Source organism: Rhinatrema bivittatum, chromosome 7 (genome assembly GCF_901001135.1).
Source record: "Rhinatrema bivittatum chromosome 7, aRhiBiv1.1, whole genome shotgun sequence".
In the NCBI taxonomy this organism is placed as follows: Eukaryota; Metazoa; Chordata; class Amphibia; order Gymnophiona; family Rhinatrematidae; genus Rhinatrema; species Rhinatrema bivittatum.
Window position 1 is genome coordinate 53,166,489 of NC_042621.1, and position 21,733 is coordinate 53,188,221.

Below are 21,733 nucleotides of genomic sequence, written 5' to 3' on the forward strand. Positions count from 1 at the left end.
CTTCTGGGGCATGATGCATTATCTAAGACGTATGAGGGAGTCTTCCAGTTCTGCAACCACCCAAGTAAAAGAGAGCTGTTCCAGTACATGATGCATTTCAGGATGCCCAAATGAAAATCTGGTCCATGCCCTTCACTGGTCTCCCAGTTTCAAAATCAGTGGACACAAAATATAAAGTCCAACCCTGCTCGGGACATTTTCATTCTCAAAATCCTTTGGATACCATCATTGTTGAAACTGCCCTCCTACAAGCAAAGCGCTTCATGTCTCGTGCCTCAACCCCACCGGGGAAAGACCCTTGTTTCTTGGATACCATGGGGAAACATGTTTTTCAATCAGCAGCTCTCATTGCCTGCATTGTGTCACATCAAGTGCAGATAGCATAGTACTTCTTTGGCTTGCTGCAACAGATACAAGACGTTGCTTCCCAACTCCCAGAACCTGGGTAGGCTGATGCTCAACAATTGTTGGCAGATGCTAGAAATTGCACTAAACATCTTACCCGATTTCTTATGACATTTTTTAATCTGCATCCCATGTCTCCACAATGGCTATCGCTATAAGACGTCTTGCCTGGCTTAAGGCTTCAGGCCTGCGGGAAGATGTCCATAAAAAGTTAGCAGTTGCCCCTTGTTCAGGGATAAAATGAAGGAAGTGGTCACTCATCTCAAAGACCAGGCCACAGCTATAAACTCCTTATCACAGCCTTTTCCATCTCAACAGCACAGACAGCAGCCATATTATTTCTTCTCCAAGAAGCCTTATTATCCTCAACAATGTCATCGCTTCTAGCCATCTTCTTCTCAGTATTGCTCTCGCCAGTCACATCAATTTTCATCTCAAGGTCCTCCTGCTCAATCGCAAGTAACCAATTGTCCTTGCACCAAGGAACAAGGCCCTCGCCAAGCTCCGCAATCTGTTATGCCATCCTGCTTGTCTTTTTGACAGTGCTGCCTGACCTCCGAATACGCACCTATCCATCCCAGTAGGAGGTTAGTTAATTTATTTTTTGGAGGCATAGCATACTATCACAACAGACGGTTGGGTGCTAAGCATCGTTTCAAAAGGCTATTTCAGTGATTTTTTTCACTCCATCTACCCCTCTGGCTTAATTTCATTGCCTGCCGGATCAACTTCCCATTCTTCACTAAGAACTACAGAGGCTTCTTCTTATGAATGCAGTGGAACCAGTTGCCCTGAGGCAGTGAGGTCAGAGATTTTACTCGCGCTTCTTCTTGATTCCCAAGAAAACGAGCGATCTTCGTCCCATTCTGGATCTCAGGGTGCTCAATCATTTCATCCACTATGAAAAGTTCCGCATGATGTCATTGATGTTCATCTTCCCACTGCATTGCCCTGGAGACTGGCTCATCTCTCTCAACTTGAAGGATATGTACAATCACATCTCCATCCATCCTTCCTAATGTCGCTATCTGCGATTCCTAGTGCAGATCCTTCATTTCCAATTCACAGGTTCTCCCCTTCAGCCTCTTGACTGCTCTCAGGGTGTTCTTATGAACATGCCATACTGGGTCAGACCAAGGGTCCATCAAGCCCAGCATCCTGTTTCCAACAGTGGCAAGTACCCAAAAATTAAGTCTATTCCATGTTACCATTGCTAGTACTAGCAGTGGCTATTTTCTAAGTCAACTTAATCAATAGCAGGTAATGGACTTCTCCTCCAAGAACTTATCCAATCCTTTTTTAAACACAGCTATACTAACTGCACTAACCACATCCTCTGGCAACAAATTCTTGAGTTTAATTGTGCGTTGAGTAAAAAAGAACTTTCTCCGATTAGTTTTAAATATGCCACATGCTAACTTCATGGAGTGCCCCCTAGTCTTTCTATTATCCGAAAGAGTAAATAACTGATTCACCAAGTGCCTCACTGTAGTAGTGGCTCATCTTCGATGCAGAGATATTCTGATCTTTCTCCTATGTTTCACAGGTTGTGACCAGTATGCAACTGGGTTCTCTCATCAATTTTCCAAAATCTCATCTCACCTCGACAATCCACTTGGAAGTCATTGGTGCCCTTCTGGACATGACATCCTTCTGAGCTCTATTTTCCCCTCAACAGAAGCCTAGCATTACACACCCTACTCTCTCATCTCCAGTACTAGGCCTTCATGATGGCCTGCCTTTTCCTACGAGTGTTGGGTCACATGGCATCCATGATAGCAATTGTCTTGCTCATTCGCCTCTTCATGATACCATTAGAATGGCACCTAAGGCTTCATTGGTACCAACTCCTTCAGCCTCTCTCATTCAAGCTTCCAGTGCCTCATTATCTATTTCCAGGGCTTCACCATTCGTTCTCTGATGATTATCTCTTCTTAGGCAGGAGCATTCATATGCCTTCAGTGACTGTTCTCCTGATGACGGATGCCTCCCTGATAGGATGGGGGGGGGGGTGGAATTGTCTGCACTTGATGACTCAGGGTACCTGGACCCCTCAGAAAGGTGCCTTCAGATAAACCTGCTCAAACTCAGAGTAGTCTACAGGGCACTGTCGACTTTCGAGCCTTGGCTTCTTCACCAATCTGTACAAATACATCTGGACAATATCAGAATGTCAGCATTCTACCTTCCAGGATAAGCAAACGTCCTTGTGAATGCACTTAATCTTCAACCAACACCATAGGTGAAGACTACATCCTGAGGTGATGCAGCACATTTTTCAACAATGGGGTTCTACATGTGGACCTGTTTGCTTAGTCGCAAAATCGTCATCTTCCCAGCTTCTGTTCAAAACTGCTTGCCCCAGATGCAATCACCCAAGATGCATTTGCCTTCTCCTGGTCAGGACATCTCATGTATGCCTTTCACTCTCTTCCTCTCATTGCCAAGACCCTGCTCAAGATATATACAGTGGACCCTGGAGTTACAACTGGCTTGACTTACAAACAACTTGGGTTACAACCAAGATTTTAGTTTTGAGTTACAACAAAAGTCTTGAGTTACAACCTGAATGCCGGCCAAGGCCGTGTATCCGCTCGTGTGTGCAATCTTTTCTAATTGGGCATTTTTTCCTGTCAATCACGTTTTTTTGGGCTTGGTGGGTGGGACTTCTGCTCTGCTGTTGCAGTGATTGGCTGCTGCTGCTGCCGATGAGGCCTGTCCATCTCAGGTGCACCCAGAGCTGCAAATGTTCACAGGAGCACATAGGCAGACCCGGCACGGCATTGCAGCAAGCAACAGCATCACTGGTGGGAATCCTCCCCCTCCTGCAAACCAAAGATGTCAACTTGAATGATGAGTACAGTATGAAATTGTTGTTTCTGGTAGGCTAGGCACATTTTATAACTTTTTGGTGAGTATACTAGGAAAATTATAGGTGTTTCTCATAATTATGCACATTATACAACCCTTTTTTATTATGAAAATGTTAGGTAAGCGGTGCTTTGGGAGGTTCGAAACGCATTTTGGGTATTTCCATTATTTCTTATGGAAAAAATAGTCTTGACTTACAATCAACTTGAGTTACAACCAGCCCTCTGGAACAAATTGAGTTCGTACGTCAAGGTTCCACTGTACAGATAAAGCTCGAGTTATCTTCGTGGCACTGACCTGGTCACATCAAGTGTGGTTTCCTTGGATTTGGCGCCTCTCTGTGGCTCCACCACTCATTCTACCTCTGCACCCAGACCTTCTCAGGAGGGAGGAATCCTCCATCCCAACCTGAGTCATCTAAACATCAAGGTATCGCTTCTCGGTGGTTGAGTGGTCTTCTGTGCTCGCCTCAACTAATTCAAGACATATTCTCACTGCCCATAAACCATCCATGAGATGTTCATATTCCAGCAAGTGGAAGAGATTCTCGATCTGGTGCTTCTTTCATAGTATTGCCCCAGCTGAGTGTCCCACATCTCTCCTGCTTCACTACCTCCTTCATCTTTCTGATGAGAGTCTACAAACATCTTCAGTGTGAGTTCATCTGGCTGCCATTGCTGCTCAACATTCTCACATCCAGGGTCATTCAATCTCCCAGGAGCCAGTGGTCACCCAATTCAAGAAGGACTTTTCAATATTAAGCCCCCTCTTCCACGTCCATTGGTTCAATAGGACTTTTTTTTTTTTTTTAATATGACCACCTTTTGAGCCCTGGAATCAGTCTCGCCTGTCTACTTGACTTGGAAAATTGTCTTCTTCATTGCGATGATTTCAGCTTGCAGAATCAGTGAACTGATGGTTTATCTCCCTTACCTACAGTTCTTTTCTGACAAGGTGGTCCTACAAACTCATCCACAATTTCTACCCAACGTGGTGTCTAAATTCCACCTACAGCAATCGATCTTGCCTGTATTTGTGCCTCCACCTCAAGATTCCACAGAGGTTGAGCGACTTCATACCTTAGATTGTATTCATGCTGTCAGAATCTACCTTCACCACACCCAGGACTCCAAAGTGTTCCCAACTCTTTGTAACATACAATCCTAATAGTCCTGGCTCTCTGGTTCTCAAGCAAACTGTGTCCCATTGGATCACTTCCATTTCTGCTACTCTTCTTTTGCTCACTCCTCTCCTGGTCGGGTCACTGCCCATCAGGTATGTACTTGGGCTACCACTACTATTTTTCTTCACTCTACACCTATTCTGGACATATGTAAGATAGCAATGTGGTGCTTCCTCCACATGTTTGCCAAACATTATTGCCTTGATATGGATTCTGCTTCTGATTCTTTTGGCTCTTCTGTCCTCTGTGCCCTTCTCTAGAGCTTTGTGACTGTTTTTTCCTTCTGGCTCCTCAGCTAGGGAGTCCCATCTGTGACTGATGTCCTGCTTGTCCACGGAAAAAGTGAAGTTGCTCTAGTGTAACCGGTGTTTTCTATGGACAGCAGGACAATTGGTCATTGGTTTCTGCCCTCCTTCCCAGTGCACTTCTTACTCCTAAACTCTCTCTTCTGGTGTTCTCTGCTTTCTTCCTAGCTATATCACTGACTGAGGAGGGAGGAGTGTATAGCAGCTACTGGTTCTGGCACCTGCTTACTGGGCATGGGTTAAAAGATTCCAGAAGTTTCAGCTACAGATCAGGGCCTAACTCGTCACCATCAGTGACATATCTCATCTGTGAATTGTCCCATTGTCCACAGAAAACACCTGTTACAGGTGAGCAACTTCACTTTGCACTCTCATGTAGCATTCTAGCCATAGGAGGTCTACTCTCTTGCACTTTTCAGATTCCAGATCTGATCAGTAAGTAGAGAACCTGATGGAAATTTAGGAGAAGAGGGAGCAGTCACTGGTAGTGGCCCAAATTGTTTGGGGGGACCACAGCCCCTGTTGCACCCCACTTTCTGCTGCTTATGGGTCAGACCTAAAGTCAATTGAGCCCAGCATTCTGTCTCCCAACAGTGGCCAATCCCAAAAGGTAGATCCCCTTTCTTGCTGCTCACTCCCAGCAGCAAGTGGTGGTCTTCTGGAGTCTCCTGGTTATTAACTATATATCGGCTTCTCACCACTGCACACTGTCATGCAGAGGATATGGATTTGATTCCCTGGCCACGACTTTACTCTCTAGGTTGACAGGGAATGCTGTGGAGGCAGCATTCACAGACTGGGAGTGGGAAGTCTCAGCCATAATTTTGATGTAGACACCTGCAGGCTGCTAAAATAAGCCACAGCCTATCCAATAGACAGAGTTGTAGCTGTATCAATGTGTGCTATGAAAAAACTCAAGAAAGAGTCTGCAAGACACTCGGAAGAAAACCAAACAGCAGTGTACAGGGATGGGCAGAAAGTCCAGAGGTCAGCTAAAGAAATGTGAAAGGGAGGTGAACTGAATATCATTATATACCTAGGTATAAGTCACCTAGCAAAAAATGCTCTTGAATCTAGTCAAGATTCAAAAGCAGTTTAAGGAAGTTTGCAGGCATATTAGAAAGGTAAATGCATCCTTGACCTTCTCAGGCATGGTAGAAGGAATTGACTTTAAAGAGAATTTTAATTCATGTTGAAAGAGTGTTGCAGGGAGGAAGGTTATGGGAACATTGTGGATGCACCTGAGAGGATAAGGATGTTTATAAATGGGATAGTTTATATCCTCATGGTACTGTGGTTTTCAGCCATTGTTTCAAGTTGTGCTTAGACTGGAATTTAAACTGAGCAAGGGAGGAGACAAGCAAAAACAGGTGAAATAAACAAGGTGAGCCTTGAAGGGATAATAGCTCCAAATTATTCACTCAGCACATAAACCTGCAGAGGATGGGATGCGAAAGCAGAGTTCTGGCCAGATGTTTTGGACAACAGCCTCTCCAAGTTTGGTTGCTGTGTAGATTATGCATTGCTTGTTGATAAGACATGGATGGCCTTGGTGTTAGATTATGGATGGGTCTTGTAAGAACCAAAAAGGAAGGCTATAGCATGAAATAGCCTAACAGTGGAGATGGTGTAGGCCAGGCTGTAATGTAATTTAAAATGCTTTTAACAGATATAGAGGAGCAGGGTTGGGGGAAAAAGACATGGGATAAGGAGGTGTTAGTTTGGTGTAAGTATAAGAATTTATCTGCTCATCTACTCAAAGTGGAAGAGAACTAAAGAGGAAAATAATTGGGCGGACTGATGGGCTAACTGGTCTTTATCTGCCTTCATTTCCTATATTATGATGGACAAATGTTTTTATTCAGTGCCATGAGCTCTATCTTTTCACTAACCTCAGTACATGGTGTACATGTAGTACAACATTAAACAAATTGACAAGTTCATTATTAAAAGTTTCACATTTAGCTTAAACAATCTCATTTTGTATTAAACCCCACAGTTTTCAAATTGCAGGAGTTATAATTCTGTATGGTTTTCCTTTTCTTTGGTTATCTGCTTGATCTTTTCAGGCAGGATCTCAGTCCAGAACATCATGCGATGATCTTTCAGTTTTGTTCCTCTCTTCTGCTTTAAGTCCAGCTCCAGGTAATGTTCGTGCTCATCATAAATTGGCCATTCTACCAAACCTTTGCCATTAGGATTTCTGAGGAAAAAACACACACTAGAATTAAGAATGAAGTGTGCTATTCAATCACTTAGGGGCCTATGCAATAACCTTAACAGTCCACATTAAGGCCCTCTTGTGCATGCTAAAAATAGTGACTGCAGGAAGGCCTTACAGCGTATGTTAAAGGTGTCCTTGAACACACAACTCAGGAGCCAGATTTCCGCTTTCCTTTGGCAAAATAAAGTGCCTCGCATTAAACATGTTACATTGCAGTTTCCTAAAGATTGTGGAGATCTTGAATTACCAAATTTGTATTATGTGGCAGCACGGCTTACGTGTTTGAGGAGATGGATAGGGTGGCAGGATGGTATGAGTTGGAAATAGAACAACAGGCTGGGGGACATAGCTTAGCTGTTCTGTTGCAATATGCTCCACAAAGTTCAGTGGTGACAAGCTTAAGAAGAACTGCTCCAATTTTAGGACATACACTGAAAATGTGGTATGCCTTTCTTAAAATCAGAGGTACAGTGGAGGCACGGTACTCTCCACTTTCACCACTTATTGCTAATGCTAAGCTCTCCCAAGTTACTTTTTCTGTTGATATGATGTTGTGGAAGGTGTTGGGACTGCATTTTTTGGGACAAATTTGGGAGAGCGAGATTTTTAAAGATTTCAACATCTGCAGGAGGAGTTTGGGCTACCAAGTCATACCAATTATCTGTATTTTCAGTTGAGAAGAGAGATTTTTAAGGATCTTATGGGTCCGACTTCTTTGAGAGAAAGGACAAGAGTGGAAAATGGAGAAATTACTTACCTGATAATTTTGTTTTCCTTAGTGTAGACAGATGGACTCAGGATCAGTGGGTTATGTGCTCTTCTGCTAGCAGATGGGAGACAGAGTCAAATTTCAAAGCTGATGTCACTCTAGATATACCCCTGCAGAACCTCAGCTCTTCAATATTCTCTTTGAAAAGCCATTGTGGATATATCTTTGCTTAAATAACTTGATTAAACTTAATTAAAACTTGATTGAACTGGTTCAACTGATTTCAAAACTGGAGACCGCCAGTGCACTCAACCATTTAACGGCGACACCGAATAAACTGTGGGTGTTTTGAACTAGGGGTAGGCAACGGCTTACCCATATTTACTTAGTCTCGAGTTTTGCTTTCCGAGATCCTCCTCCTCTGGGGCAGCCGTGGGCGGGATGCTGAGTCCATCTGTCTACACTAAGGAAAAAAAAATTATGAGGTATGTAATTTCTCCATTTCCTAGTGTGTAGCCAGATGAACTCAGGACCAGTGGGATGTACAAAAGCTACTCCCAGGCAGGGCGGGAGGCTGCCTGTGGCCCACTTAGTACTGCCCTTGCGAAGGCTGCATCTTCTTGGGCCTGAACATCCAGGCAGTAGAACCGGAGAAGGTGTGTATGGAGGACCACGTCGCCGCCCAACAGATCTCGGCGGGCGACAGCAGCTTGGTTTCTGCCCGAAACTGCCTGGGCCCTTGTAGAATGAGCCTTAACCTGCCGTGGTAAAGGCTTTCCTGCCTCTATGTAGGCTGCCTTGATTACTTCTTTGATCCAGCGGGCTATGGTCGCCCGCGAGACTGCTTCTCCTTGCTTCTTCCTGCTGTGAAGAACAAACAAGCGATCCGTTTTGCGCACTGGTTCCAATCTTTCTATGTATCGCACCAGGAGTCTGCCGACATTTAGATGGCGAAGAAGGCGGGAGCCTTCTGAGCCCTTATGTTCATCCGGAGATGGCAGGGAGATGGCCTGGTTGAAATGAAACCCGGAGCCCAGTTTCGGTAGGAAGCAGGGGATGGTGCGCAGGTGTATGGTTCCAGGAATGAACCTAAGGAACGGTTCTCGACAGGATAGTGCCTGTAGTTCGGAGATGCGATGAGCTGAACATATTGTCACCAGGAATACTGTCTTCAATGTTAAGAAGCGTAGTAACAGACCGCGCATTGGTCTGAAGGAAGCCCCTGCTAGGAATTGAGATTCCATAGGGGTGGCCAGAGTTGTTTAACCCGTTTTAGGAAACGGGACAAATCCAGATGAGTTGATAGCCGGATACCATCCACTTCGGCTCTGAAGCAGGACAGTGCAGCTACTTGGACCTTGAGGGAGTTGAGTGACAACCCCTTCTTCATACTGTCCTGTAGGAACTCCAGAATCATGAGGATCTTGGCCGTCTGCGGGCGTATCCTGCGGTCCTCGCACCAGGCTTCGAATACTCTCCAGATCCGCATGTATGACAGGGATGTGAAAACTTGCACGCGCGAAGTAGGGTGTCAATCACGGCCTTCAAGTAACTGTGCTTCTTCAGGCGAGTCCTCTCAAGGGCCAGTCCATAAGAGAGAATCGAGATGGATCTTCGTGAAGAATCGGGCCCTGCTGGAGAAGGTCCCTGTGTGGAGGTAGGCATACAGGTTTTGGTCTGTGTAAATATCACCTTTGCTTTAAAATCTCAACTTGAGGTTTATGACAATGTCTGGGGAAAATTTTGGAAGTGGCATAATTCAAATTAGAGTATTAAATATGATAGTTGATTGCAAGAAATTATTTTTTGCTGTAATGCTTGGGGGTTTCTGTTTTTGTATTAATTCATTATTTAACCAGATATATATGTTGAGAAAGATTGTCATGGATCATGTCTATGACTTGTATTTCTTTGAAAAAAAAAAAAAAGTTAAAAAAAAAGTGTTCTTAAAGATGTTACCATGAGCACACAAACATTTACCAGCTTATGCATGCAAATGAAGGAATGACACATGTAAATGAGGGCTTAGCAAGTACTTGGTAAATAATGTGGTATGCTCATCATTCTATTTAACAAGCGTTTGCTATATAATACCTGCCTCAAACTGTGTTAAGTAAAATGCTCACATTAGTAAGTTATCGAGGAAAAGCTTAATAGCCTGATCAGAATAAACTGATCAAGCCTTTGGGAGGACTCGGCTAACTGCAAACGGTAGCACTGAAGACCGAAGACCATGCACAGGAGAGGATACTGCAATTTCAACCACAGACCCTTGGCATGAATAGATTCATAATGACACAAAAATGGAAGGAGAAGCAAATCAACCCCCACCCCCCAAATCCACAAGAACTAAATCACATAAAAATACAGCGGGTACCATACATCAATAATTTATATTATAACCAGTGCAGTACAATTAAATAAACTCCATTAAAAACATTATAAGTGTTTGACTCATATCACAGGACTGTTTAACTCTTGCCCTTTGCCTTCCAGTGATGCTGAACTCCAGTCCTCAAGTGCCAGAAACAAGCCAGGTTTTTAGGATATCCAAAATGAATATGCACGAGAAAGATTTTCATGCAACGGAGGCAGTGCATGCAAATCTATCTCATGCATATTCATTGTATATATCCTGAAAACCTGGCCTGTTTGTGACACTTGAGGACTGGAGTTCAGCATCACTGCCTTAAATGATGAGCTTAAGGGTCTGTATTTTTGTGAGCACTTGCACATACGTTTTATTGTATTATTTTGGATTCAACAGTACTGGGTTTTGCTGCTGCCCTCTCACTGAATAAGGAATTTTGACTGATTGTTTTCTATCAACACAAAGCCATAAATTGATATATTGAAATTCAGTTTTTATTAACCCACAGTTAACAAAAAGTTTGACATCTGGTTCCTGCATTTAATTTGAAGAAAGGAGATGTTTACTCCAGATATGTCCTTTCTGTGGAAGTATCCCACATGAATTATTTCTTGAGCTCATTTATTGGCATTTCCCACAAGGAGGCACTCTTGCACCGAAACACCGGTGTTGGGTTTCTGGACATCTGGATGCTATATGCCATTTTTTTGGATGCTTACCCTTATTTTTCAAGTTATTTCAAATGAGTTTCTCTTCAATACCTATTTGTGAGCCTGTTCGATGATTACAACTAGTGCCTCTGTGCTGCAAAGGTATGGTAAAGCTATGCCATGATACTGGCTTAAATACGAATAATATTTTTAAAGGAGTTCATTTAATTGCACTGCACCAGCTACCATATCAATTATTAATGCGTGGTATGCACCATAAGAGAGATTTTTAGAGTTGCGCACGTTTATGGATGCACCGATTTTTTTAACGTGAGCATCTATGCACGCACATTATCAAATCTGCTACCCGCACGCACGTGATTTTATATTGCGCGAATGCCATCTCACGTGCGCAAGTGCGAGGATTTTAGTAGATGTGTGCGATGACGCATTAGGGCTTATTTCCCTCCTCCCTCCCAGTTCGCCCCTGTAAAGCAGCGGACTTCCCAACCTGCCTCCCTTTTACCCTACTAGCCATGACCCCTAAAACACTGCTGAGTATCCTAAATTTTTTAATTTTACTATTTACCTGCAATCCATAGCAGCAGCAACTTACGCAGTTGTCAGATCCCTGTGTGCGCTTGTGCGCAGCTCTGTCTTAATGGCGCTGTCCTGGCCCTCCCCCGCTCCTTTTTGTGAAATGCTTTCCAATGCCTGTACCGGGAGATGTATGCGTGGCTGTGGGCCTCTTAAAATCTGCATGCATCCCAGTCACGTATATATCTCCCGAATTCGCTGCGCGTAGAGCTTTACTTTTTATGTCATGAATGCATTTGACTATATTTCTCCTTTTATTTATTTATTTAATGTTTTTACTATACCGACATTCGATGGAGACATCAGTTTATCATATCCTTGCCAAAACAAAATACAGTTAAGACACTTTTTGAGGAAATTCTTATACACGTACACATGCTCATATCACATATCTGTCTTCTCAAACAGTGACACAACAGAGATTCTTCCAGCATTGCTCCACACCTCACAATGTCAATAGTTTCATACTGGTATGGAAACAGGTTCCAAGGCACTGGCCTGATTCTCCGAGTCATTGCCATCATTGCTGTGTTTAGTCTGGCCACTGAGCTCAACAGGTTCATCCCGAACAGCAGTGTTTATGAAATCTACCTAGTCACAAAAGCAGAGGTGCTACCCCCAGGAGCAAGTGCCTAGCTAGTGGCCCCTCTTCTCCCAGTCCTTCCCCCATTCCCCTCTCCAATGGGAAAAGAACATTTTCACAGGATACCAGTAAGACAGGGGAGACATGCAGAGAGGGTGAAAATGATGAGGGAGAGGGTAACAGAAGAGGCACATGTGAACTCTTCACCTTTGTTGTCATTCAGATTGTTACTGTGGCCAATGACCACTGTTATGTATTCAGAGGCTTGAGGCTGAAGAGCAGTCTGAACCTCAGAAGCTTTTTTTAGCTGCTCAGTTGTTTTGGTTTGAGTGCAGAGCTCATTTCTATGAGCTCTGAGGCAGTAGAAGGCTGTGTGGTGCAGCCATTACACTGCCTACACTACAGTATGGTTGTAGAGATGGGAATGGTCAGAAGTCAGTGTCTTTCTGAATCAGGGCAAGCAGGTTCCTCCCTGTGTCTCCACTTACATGCTCCCTTCTATCCTGTCACATCACTCTTTGAAGATTGTTACTGACACAGAAGACGGATGGTTCTAAACATGCAGGCGCGTCAGTTTTCTGCTCTCTACTCTCCTTTGACCTCCTCATCTGAAATATACAAGCTCTCCTGTTTTTCCCTCTGCAATGAGGAACAACTCCCATGTACCAGGCTTAATTGTAAACACTTAGACACCATCAGGAGGAGCTGAGAGGAAAAAAGAACTGAGCATGCTCAGCTTATTGTGTTCATGCTACTTAGGATGGCCTGGGTAAGTAACATGCTCATGCTATTTAGCCAATACATTTTTGAGCTTCTGTGCATGAGAATAGCATGTCTTGCTATTTCAGACTTTTTTTTACTGTGAGCATGCTAAATCTTTTTGCATTACTCATTAAGGGGTAAATTTTAAGGCCCGTGCACGGGCGTACATGTGAGCCCGATTACCGGCTCGCACACATGGACGCAGCGATTTTAAAACATAGGCGGGTATATGCGTGTATACATGCACGTGTTTTAAAATCGGCTATTCATGCGTACATGTGCGCACAATTTCATATTAACGCGTGCATGTGTGCGCAAATGCCACCTCACTCTCGTAAGTAGTGGGGATTTTACTGGACACGTGCTGACGCCATTACCTCTTTTCCCAGTTCGCCCCAGAAAAAGAGAGGACTTCCTAACCCCCCCTAGTTAACTTATTATTATTATTTAAAGTTTTTTATATATACCGACATTCGTAGATACATCCTGCCGGTTTACATAGAACAATGGTAACAGAAACAAAAAAACAAATTACATAGAACAAGGGAATTTGTAACAAGGCATTAAAGGTATTTCAGAAACTAGATTGAACTAGATTGAACTTGCCTGCCTTTTACCCAATTAGCCCCAACCCTTAAAACCCGGCTGACTACCCTATTTTTTTCTAATTTCACAACTTACACGCCGTACATAGAAGAAGTAAAGTTACACAGTATGGGACCCTGGCGTGCGCTTATGCGCGTATATACTAATGCGCTGAATTCATGCTTCAGACCCATCCCGCCCAGACCACACCCACACACTGCCCTTTTTTTTTCAGAATAAAATGTGCGCGTAACGGGAGATGTGCGCGTGGTCACGGGCCTTTTAAAATCTGCGCAGCACGCACGGGTCCGAGACCCACGAGTATCTCCCGGTTTTGGCACACAGAAAGCTTTTTAAAATTGACCAGTAAGTGACTTTTTAACCTGCCTGTTGAAAAGTTTTTGCAAACCCATACTGAGAATTGTTTTACACGAGTTTAATTACATAGGCCCCTTACAATTATCTAAAAAAAAAAAATCAGATTCAAATGCCACAGACCAGTGAGTTACAATACTGGTATCACATGCACTATGGCTCTTACCCAGTTCGAGCAAAATTAGCCCAGTACGTCATCATTGTTCTGCTTAAATGTTTTTCATCATCTGTAGAGTTACCTGCAGGAGAAAATATGAAATGTAACACATATGTCTTAGTATAATTAACAAAACAGAGCTGCATACCTCCTTCTTGGGCTGCTGGTGTGAGTGTGTTTAAAAATGAGTCATTTTATTGAACAGCAAATGATACTTAAAAGAAGCAGTGGTGACAGATAGAATTTCAGAGTCAACATTCATTATTTTTCCAGCTTATCGTAAGCTCTGTCACATGGGCTCTTCCCTCGCCTTTTTTTTTTTTTTTTTTTGGTGAAGTAGCAAATCTATCAGTCCCACAAATGTAGATCCCTAAATGTCACCTATTTTTTGGTGGTTGCAATCAGTACAAGTGGTGCTATCAACGAGAGCAGCGCATTGTATAAGGTTTAAATCGGACTCAGAGGTGGCAATAGTAAATTGTTTATTAAGTCATGTGGTACAGTTTTAAATAAAAAAAATGACTGTTGTCCTCTAAAAGAACCATACATCGAAACCACACGTGTTGCATTATGAACTGGGTGGAATGATCTGCTCATTTTAACTGAATTTTTCACTTCTAATGCTAGTTCATTACTTACTTTGCAGGGTCAATCCAAACACAAAGCCAATGTCATCTCCATGGTCTGCCTTTACAAAATCTGGTCTTGAATCACCGTATTTGCTCGGTCGATGCTGAAATTCATAAAGGTAGACGGGAAGGCCAGAGTCTAGCAGAATACAGAGGAGGAGAAACAGCTCCAGTTATGAGATCAGGATCATCTGGCACAATCACATTTAATCCAGAGCACCAGGGCTGTAATTCACTTGGAAGACCCTTGTTAAAAAAGTTTTCTTTTTCAGCAACTACCTTTAATGAAATTTAAAACATGCCCTAAGAAATTCTGGCTGTGTTTTTAGATGGGGATTGTAGCCCCAGCAGCTACTCTCTTAATTCCACTGCGTTATATTGGAGATACTGGTGACTGAGCTGATTCCTGATTATCCGCTGCTGGAGTCAGAGGGTAGATGAGGAAGTAAGAAGGAGATCTAGAAGAGAACATTACTGACTTTAGATTTTCAATGGTTTCCTTATAAATCTGTATGTAATATGTTCATATGCATGTATCAGAGTACATCTGTCTGCATAGGATCTGCATAAAACTGGATTGTTTGCAGGTCATTCTTTTTTTTTTTTTTGCACCAACGTAGGGATTATCCAAGGATGTTCTACATGAGCTTTCAATACTTCATAGGTCTCTCCTTTGTGCTGTTCTACCTAGCTATTGATCTCTTTTAAAATTGTTTCTGTTGGGGCTGTAATGCAAACTGAATTTCTTCTGTGTTCATACATTTTTTCCTCCTGCTAATTAAGAAGAACATAAGAACATGCCATACTGAGTCAGACCAAGGGTCCATCAAGCCCAACATCCTGTTTCCAACAATGGCCAATCCAGGCCATAAGACCCTGGCAAGTACCCAAAAACTAAGTCTATTCCATGTTACTGTTGCTAGTAATAGCAGTGGCTATTTTCTAAGTCAACCTAATTAATAGCAGGTAATGGACTTCTCCATCAAGAACTTATCCAATCCTTTTTTAAACCCAGCTACACTAACTGCACGAACCACATCTTCCGGCAACAAATTCCAGAGTTTAATTGTGCGTTGAGTGAAAAAGAACTTTCTCCGATTAGTTTTAAATGTGCCACATGCTAACTTCTATAACATGAATGTGAGCATGTGTTGCCTGTACTTAGTTGGCCGACTCTGTTTTTCAAGAATTGGATTTGAGGCCACTGTATTTATAACCAATCAGTAACACTCAATCAGTTTATAAACTGAAGGGAGGCTTAAAAATCTAGTAAGAAAGGGGTCAGTTTTTAAATGGATCTAACCAAGGAGTTTCACTAGGCAGCTGCATTTATCTTCTGAAAACATGGGTGTTCCTGGAAATAAGATTGGCTTGGGTTGGAGGGGGAGATGTATTCAGCCAGCTACTGCTGAAGTTTCCAGTCGACAATGTCATAGCTCGCTAATTTAGGCCAATTTACAGCCACAACCTAGCAGACCCCCAATTACTGTATTCCTCCCTGCTACTGGGCATCCTGATTATATCTATTTATATTTATTCTATCTATTTATTTAATTTATATTCTGCTTTTTAGCACTTCATAGCAGATCACATTCAGGTACTGGAGGTATTTCCCTCTCCCCAGAGAGCTCACAATCTAAGCTTGTACCAGAGGCAAAGGAGGGTGAAATGACTTGCCCAAGGTCACAAGGAGCAGCAGTGGGATTTGACAACCTCCCAGCCAATATTCAAGCCTCTCCTTCCTTTACATACAAATTGAAAACATGTTCCTTTGCTTAGCTTTTTCATAAATTGTCATAAATCATTCATCCTTTGTACTGACTGATTTTGTTGATCATTTGTTGTAAGGTACCCTGTGCAAGGGCAGCAGAGAAATTAATGAATTTAATGCTGTGATAAACAAAACATAAAGAGAGTTATTGCTAAAGTCCTGGTATCAAAGATAATAGATTTCAGGCTGGCGAGGAGACTGAATTGGCATCAATTGGCTTCTGCTAATCCAACCTCCCCTAAACACCACCTCACAGCAGCTGCTGTGGCAACTGCCACCTCACAATCAGGCCGATGCAATATCAGCGCGGGGGAAACAGGCGCTCAGCTCTCCTAAATGCGCGCCATCAACCTTTCCGGGGTGCCTGGTTTAATATTTAAATCGGCTGCCGTGGTAAAAAGGAGGCACTAGGGGGAATTGTGTGCACCTAAGCGCCTCCTTGGTAGCGGGCGCCCAGGAGAGGTTGGCTGTCAGTGGGTTAGGAAAACAGATGCGGTCAGCCTACGAAAGCCGACGGTCAGGTTAGGAAAACGGATGAAAATGACTCGCTTTTTTTTTTTTTTAAATCGGGGAGAATAGTTAATAGCCTCACCAACATGCATTGGTGATGAGCGCTATTAGCTTCGTGGGGGGCTGGGCGCGCATTTTGGATGCGCTAATCGCCTTATAGCATAAGGGTTTGTGGACGGGCGTCCAAAACACTCATCTAGCCAAGGGTTAATAACCAGTGCGTTCAGCTGAGCACGCTGCATTGCATCGGCCTGAGCGTCTTTCTCCGGCCTTGAAGAAGGGAACCCTGTGGTTTGGAAAAGCTCATGGAGATCTTGATGATGCTCAAATAAAAAGTTTTACGACCTACCAAGATTGTGATCAGATCATACAAATACTTAAGCTTCCTTAGCTGCAGTCCTGAATTCTTTACAGTGACAAGTATGTAGCATCTCCTTGTAAGTCTTCTAGTCCTTCCTGAGATTTATTACATTTTGAGTTGAATTTCTGGAGATATCTAGGTAACTTTATTCACACAGACATTCCTTACAGTTATTATGTCACCACTTTATCTTTTATTTTTCTGAATATGCTCTTCTAATTTTGCAGCCCCTCCCCCCGCCCCCCCCCCCCCCCCCCCCGACCTTGGGCCCACTGATACCTTTACACGTTCCTTACCCTTCCCTCCATGGTCTTGGCCATGAAGATATCAAAAGAGCTGCAATTGGTCATCTTTCTTTTCATGTATAGTAAATTGGGGACTCACCTCTGTGATATCTAGCTGTTTTGACAATTGGGACCACAAAGCTCATATCCCCAAACATTTCAAGCGCCAGATCTCTCAGTTGCTTGGGGTTCTCAGCTTTTCCAAGGTACTCCTCAGTCACCAGAGAGAAGTGATCAGAATTTTTACCCTGAGATAAACAAAAACACTAGCATCAAATATTCAACTGATTGCTGTGTTCAGAATGCACTGGTCCCACCAAATGGGTCAGTCAGCAATATTCTGGAAGCAATAAACTTCATGGTGGAAGCGCCTAGGCAAAGAAGATACCGATGAGTGGGATCAATTCCGAGACCTTACCAGGGATGCTCAGCACTTACAGCAGATACCATCAGAGAATGTTAATTTCTTTAATTCTGACGCACAGGTCGTGTGTGCCAGCGGGTATCTGGTTTAATCATGCATACTGCTATCCTGCTGAACACCGTGTTGGCTTGATTAGTCCCTCCCGGAGTAGCACAGTAGCTCAGTACTCTACCCCCAGATAATGCTCGATGGCTCGTCACAGCATTAGATTCCATCGTTCCCGATGGCAAACGAGGACTGCTCCTTGAGCACAATGGCAGCACTAAAGCAGGGTATCAACGTCATAAAAGTTTGCAGTTAATCCATGGAAGAAAAATATAGCTGTTAAATCTGAAAATCTAGAGGGCAATTTTCAAAAGGCATTCACCCATGTAAAATAGCCTGGCACAAAAACTGCCTTTCTTCCAATGTGGCTAACGTACTCCTGGGTTCCATAGTGCGCATACGTTTAGCAGTGTAAAAAAAGAACTGTTCCTGTGGGTGGGTGAATGCATTTGGGTTGGAGAATGAAAAATAGCACACGTTCAAGTGATTTTCAACTCTTTTGCCCCTGCTCGGTCACTCATGCTAGAAGTAGGTGCAAAGCGCACAGACCCTTTTTTTTTTTTTTTAACACATGCACTTTGTAGCTGCTAAATTTTGTAGGGAAGCAACCAGAGTCACTTCCCTTTGAAAATTCGCAGAGGTAAACATGAGTTAAAAGAGCCTGCACCCAATGCGGGCTTCTGTAACTTTCCAGCTTAAGTGAGATGCCAGCTAAAAATCAATCAAGACCTATCTAACCCATGGTAAAAAAAACCAACTTCTATATGGGATGAGCGTTCAGCAAAGGGCTATGTACTTACAGAAAAGGCCAAGACTGCTGAAGAATTACAGCACAATAAGAGTCTAACTCTTCTAATCCTTGCCTGGGTGGCTGCACCAATTCAACTTATATAGGACTGTTGACCAGAAATGTATAAAATGGGCTATTTGAGTGCATTTCTAAAGTACATGAGATATAAGTAGATATGTTATGAACAATATTTATTTATTTATCGAGTTTTATATACCATCATTCGGTTTCGCCATCATAACGGTTTACAAAAAATACGATGTTAGGTTCCATATTAGGATCTACCACTCAAGAAAAAGATCTAGGCATCATAGTGGATAATACTTTAAAATCGTCGGCTCAGTGTGCTGCAGCAGTCAAAAAAGCAAACAGAATGTTAGGAATTATTAGGAAGGGAATGGTTAATAGAACGGAAAATGTCATAATGCCTCTGTATCGCTCCATGGTGAGACCGCACCTTGAATACTGTGTACAATTCTGGTCGCCGCATCTCAAAAAAGATATAGTTGTGATGGAGAAGGTACAGAGAAGGGCAACCAAAATGATAAAGGGAATGGAACAGCTTCCCTATGAGGAAAGACTAAAGAGGTTAGGGCTGTTCAGCTTGGAGAAGAGACGGCTGAGGGGGGATATGATAGAGGTCTTTAAGATCATGAGAGGTCTTGAACGAGTAGATGTGACTCGGTTATTTACACTTTCGAATAATAGGACTAGGGGGCATTGCATGAAGTTAGCAAGAAACATTTAAGACTAATCGGAGAAAATTCTTTTTCACTCAATGCACAATAAAGCTCTGGAATTTGTTGCCAGAGGATGTGGTTAGTGCAGTTAGTGTAGCTGGGTGCAAAAAAGGTTTGGATAAGTTCTTGGAGGAGAAGTCCATTAACGGCTATTAATCAAGTTTACTTAGGGAATAGTCACTGCTATTAATTGCATCAATAGCATGGGATCTTCTTAGTGTTTGGGTAATTGCCAGGTTCCTGTGGCCTGGTTTGGCCTCTGTTGGAAACAGGATGCTGGGCTTGATGGACCCTTGGTCTCACCCAGCATGGCAATTTCTTATGTTCTTATGTTTACAAGGTTAAGGAGGTTAACAAGGTTTTCAAAAAGGTTCAAATGATTGTTAACATGAATATGAAGTAGAACTTGATTCAGATGGAGTTCAGCTCAGGTGGGTTCAAGTTAGATGGAAGTTTTGAATTTTCCACAAATTCCTTGGCAAAATCTATTTTTTTTTCCCATGGCGAATCTGAGGCACATCAGAAAGCAAATGCTCACTCCCAGGGATAAGTAGTTGTCTTTTCCAACTGCACCTGGCTAATGATTGTTTAGGGACTCTTCCAACTTGTACAAATCCATTTGTACCCAGCTATCTTTGATGTTTTGACCACAATCTTTGTCAACAATTACAGAGCTTGATTGTGCATTCAGTGAATACTAGGGGTGTGCATTCGTTTTGAACTTAAATGGAAAACGCAACTTATTTTTTTTTTTTAAATTAAAAAAATGATGAGGCGTAAACGATCGGATTTCCAACTTATTCAACATAGCTATGTTGAATACGTTGGAAATCGCGATTGTTGATCTAAATAAAAATTTAAACCCCTCACCCTCCTTAATCCCCCCCCCAAGACTTACCAAAACTCCCCAAGCTGGCCAAAAGTTCCGTGAGGGTCCGGGAGCGGACGCGTGGGGAATCACGTGACGTCCGCGTCACTCCGACGTGACGCCGACGTCACGTGGTCCATCGCGGTTCCGCTCCCGGACCCCTCGTTGGACCCAAACGGCACTTTTGGCCAGCTTGGGGGGCCTCCTGACCCCCCCAAGCTGGCCAAAAGTGCCTTTTGGGCCCAACGAGGGGTCCGGGAGCGAACCCGAGGGGAATCACGTGACGCCGCGTCACTCCGACGTGGCGCCGACGTCACGTGCTCCTTGCAAAGGAGTTCAGGAATGGCGTCCTGACCCCGCTGGACCACCAGGGAGTTTTGGTAAGTCTTGGGGGGGGGGGCGGGATTAAGGCGGGTGAGGGGTTTAAATTTTTATTTGCACATATGGACATAGACTCAACTTATGGAATTCTCCATATGTCCATATTGACCGCAAATGGGACCCTCTTTCGACTTATGGACTTATGAACTTAAACTTTTGGTCTGCACATCCCTAGTGAATACATACTTTCTGCAATTTATTTAAAATCTGCCTCTTGTTAATTTCATGGAGTGCCCTTAGTTTAAGTACTATTTGAAAGTGTAAATTATCCGTTCCCTATTTATTTGTTGCACCTTATTCATGACTTTATCAACCTCTAGCATATCTCTGTTCAGTTGCCTCTTCTCCCAAGTTGAGCAGGCCTATCCTGTTCAGCCTTTTTCAGAAGGGAGCCATTCCATCCCTAATATAAGTTTTGTTGCCTTTCTTTGCACCTTTTCTAGTTCTGCTCTATCTTTTTTGAGATAAGGCAACCCCAACTGTACCCAGTACTCAAGGTGCAGTCGTACCATAGATTAAAACTGAGGATTGAAAAATGTCTCTGCATCTGTCTCCATTCCTTTCCAAATCATTCCTAACATTCTGCTTGCTTTTTTGACCACCACCACCATCACACACTGAGGTAAGGATTTCAATATATTGTCCACAATAACTCCACGATCGTTTTTCTGGGTGATGACTCCTAATATGGAGCCCAGCATCATGTACTTATAGTTAAGGATTATTTTTCACATGTTCAGGCACAGGCCATGTAGGCAGCTGTCTCCGGTGCCAAATTCTTGCAGGCGCTCGAGCATCACCGCAACTGCCTATGTGTTGGATTCGTGGACCCTTGGGCCGATCGGAACCAGAGGATGAATTGCTGTAGATGGTCGCAGCAGTGGCCCCGACCGGGAGGCGGCAAAGACGGACTTGGAGATGGCCGAAGGAGGAACTCTGGAAGCCCTATGCGACCAAGGGCTTTGGCGAGGAGGGAGGAGACGATGGAGCTGGCCCAGTAGTGGGAAGATCTTCGCCCTGGAAGCCGATCCTCCCCCGAGAGGAGCTCGTAGGAGTTCGGCCGCTGGGACTTAGGAGATTCACCCTGGAAGCCGGAGTCCCCCAGGAGAGGCCTGTAGGGACCTGGCTGCTGGGACTTAGGAGGACCCGCGGG

General features: G+C 43.5%; 1 protein-coding gene across 1 annotated transcript in view; it reads right to left on the reverse strand.

Moving 5' to 3' along the window:
- Window positions 1-3,332: 3,332 nt before the first annotated feature.
- The window catches only part of LOC115095119 (fatty acyl-CoA hydrolase precursor, medium chain-like), a 102,778-nt gene continuing 84,377 nt past the window's right edge, over window positions 3,333-21,733 (reverse strand). The window contains exons 11-14 of the mRNA XM_029608386.1: window positions 17,433-17,580; window positions 14,417-14,545; window positions 13,787-13,859; window positions 3,333-6,967 (exon numbers count right to left, since the gene is read on the reverse strand). Coding sequence (XP_029464246.1) covers window positions 6,781-6,967; window positions 13,787-13,859; window positions 14,417-14,545; window positions 17,433-17,580 — 537 coding nt within the window. The 3' untranslated portion in view covers window positions 3,333-6,780. The remainder of the gene's footprint in view (window positions 6,968-13,786; window positions 13,860-14,416; window positions 14,546-17,432; window positions 17,581-21,733) is intronic.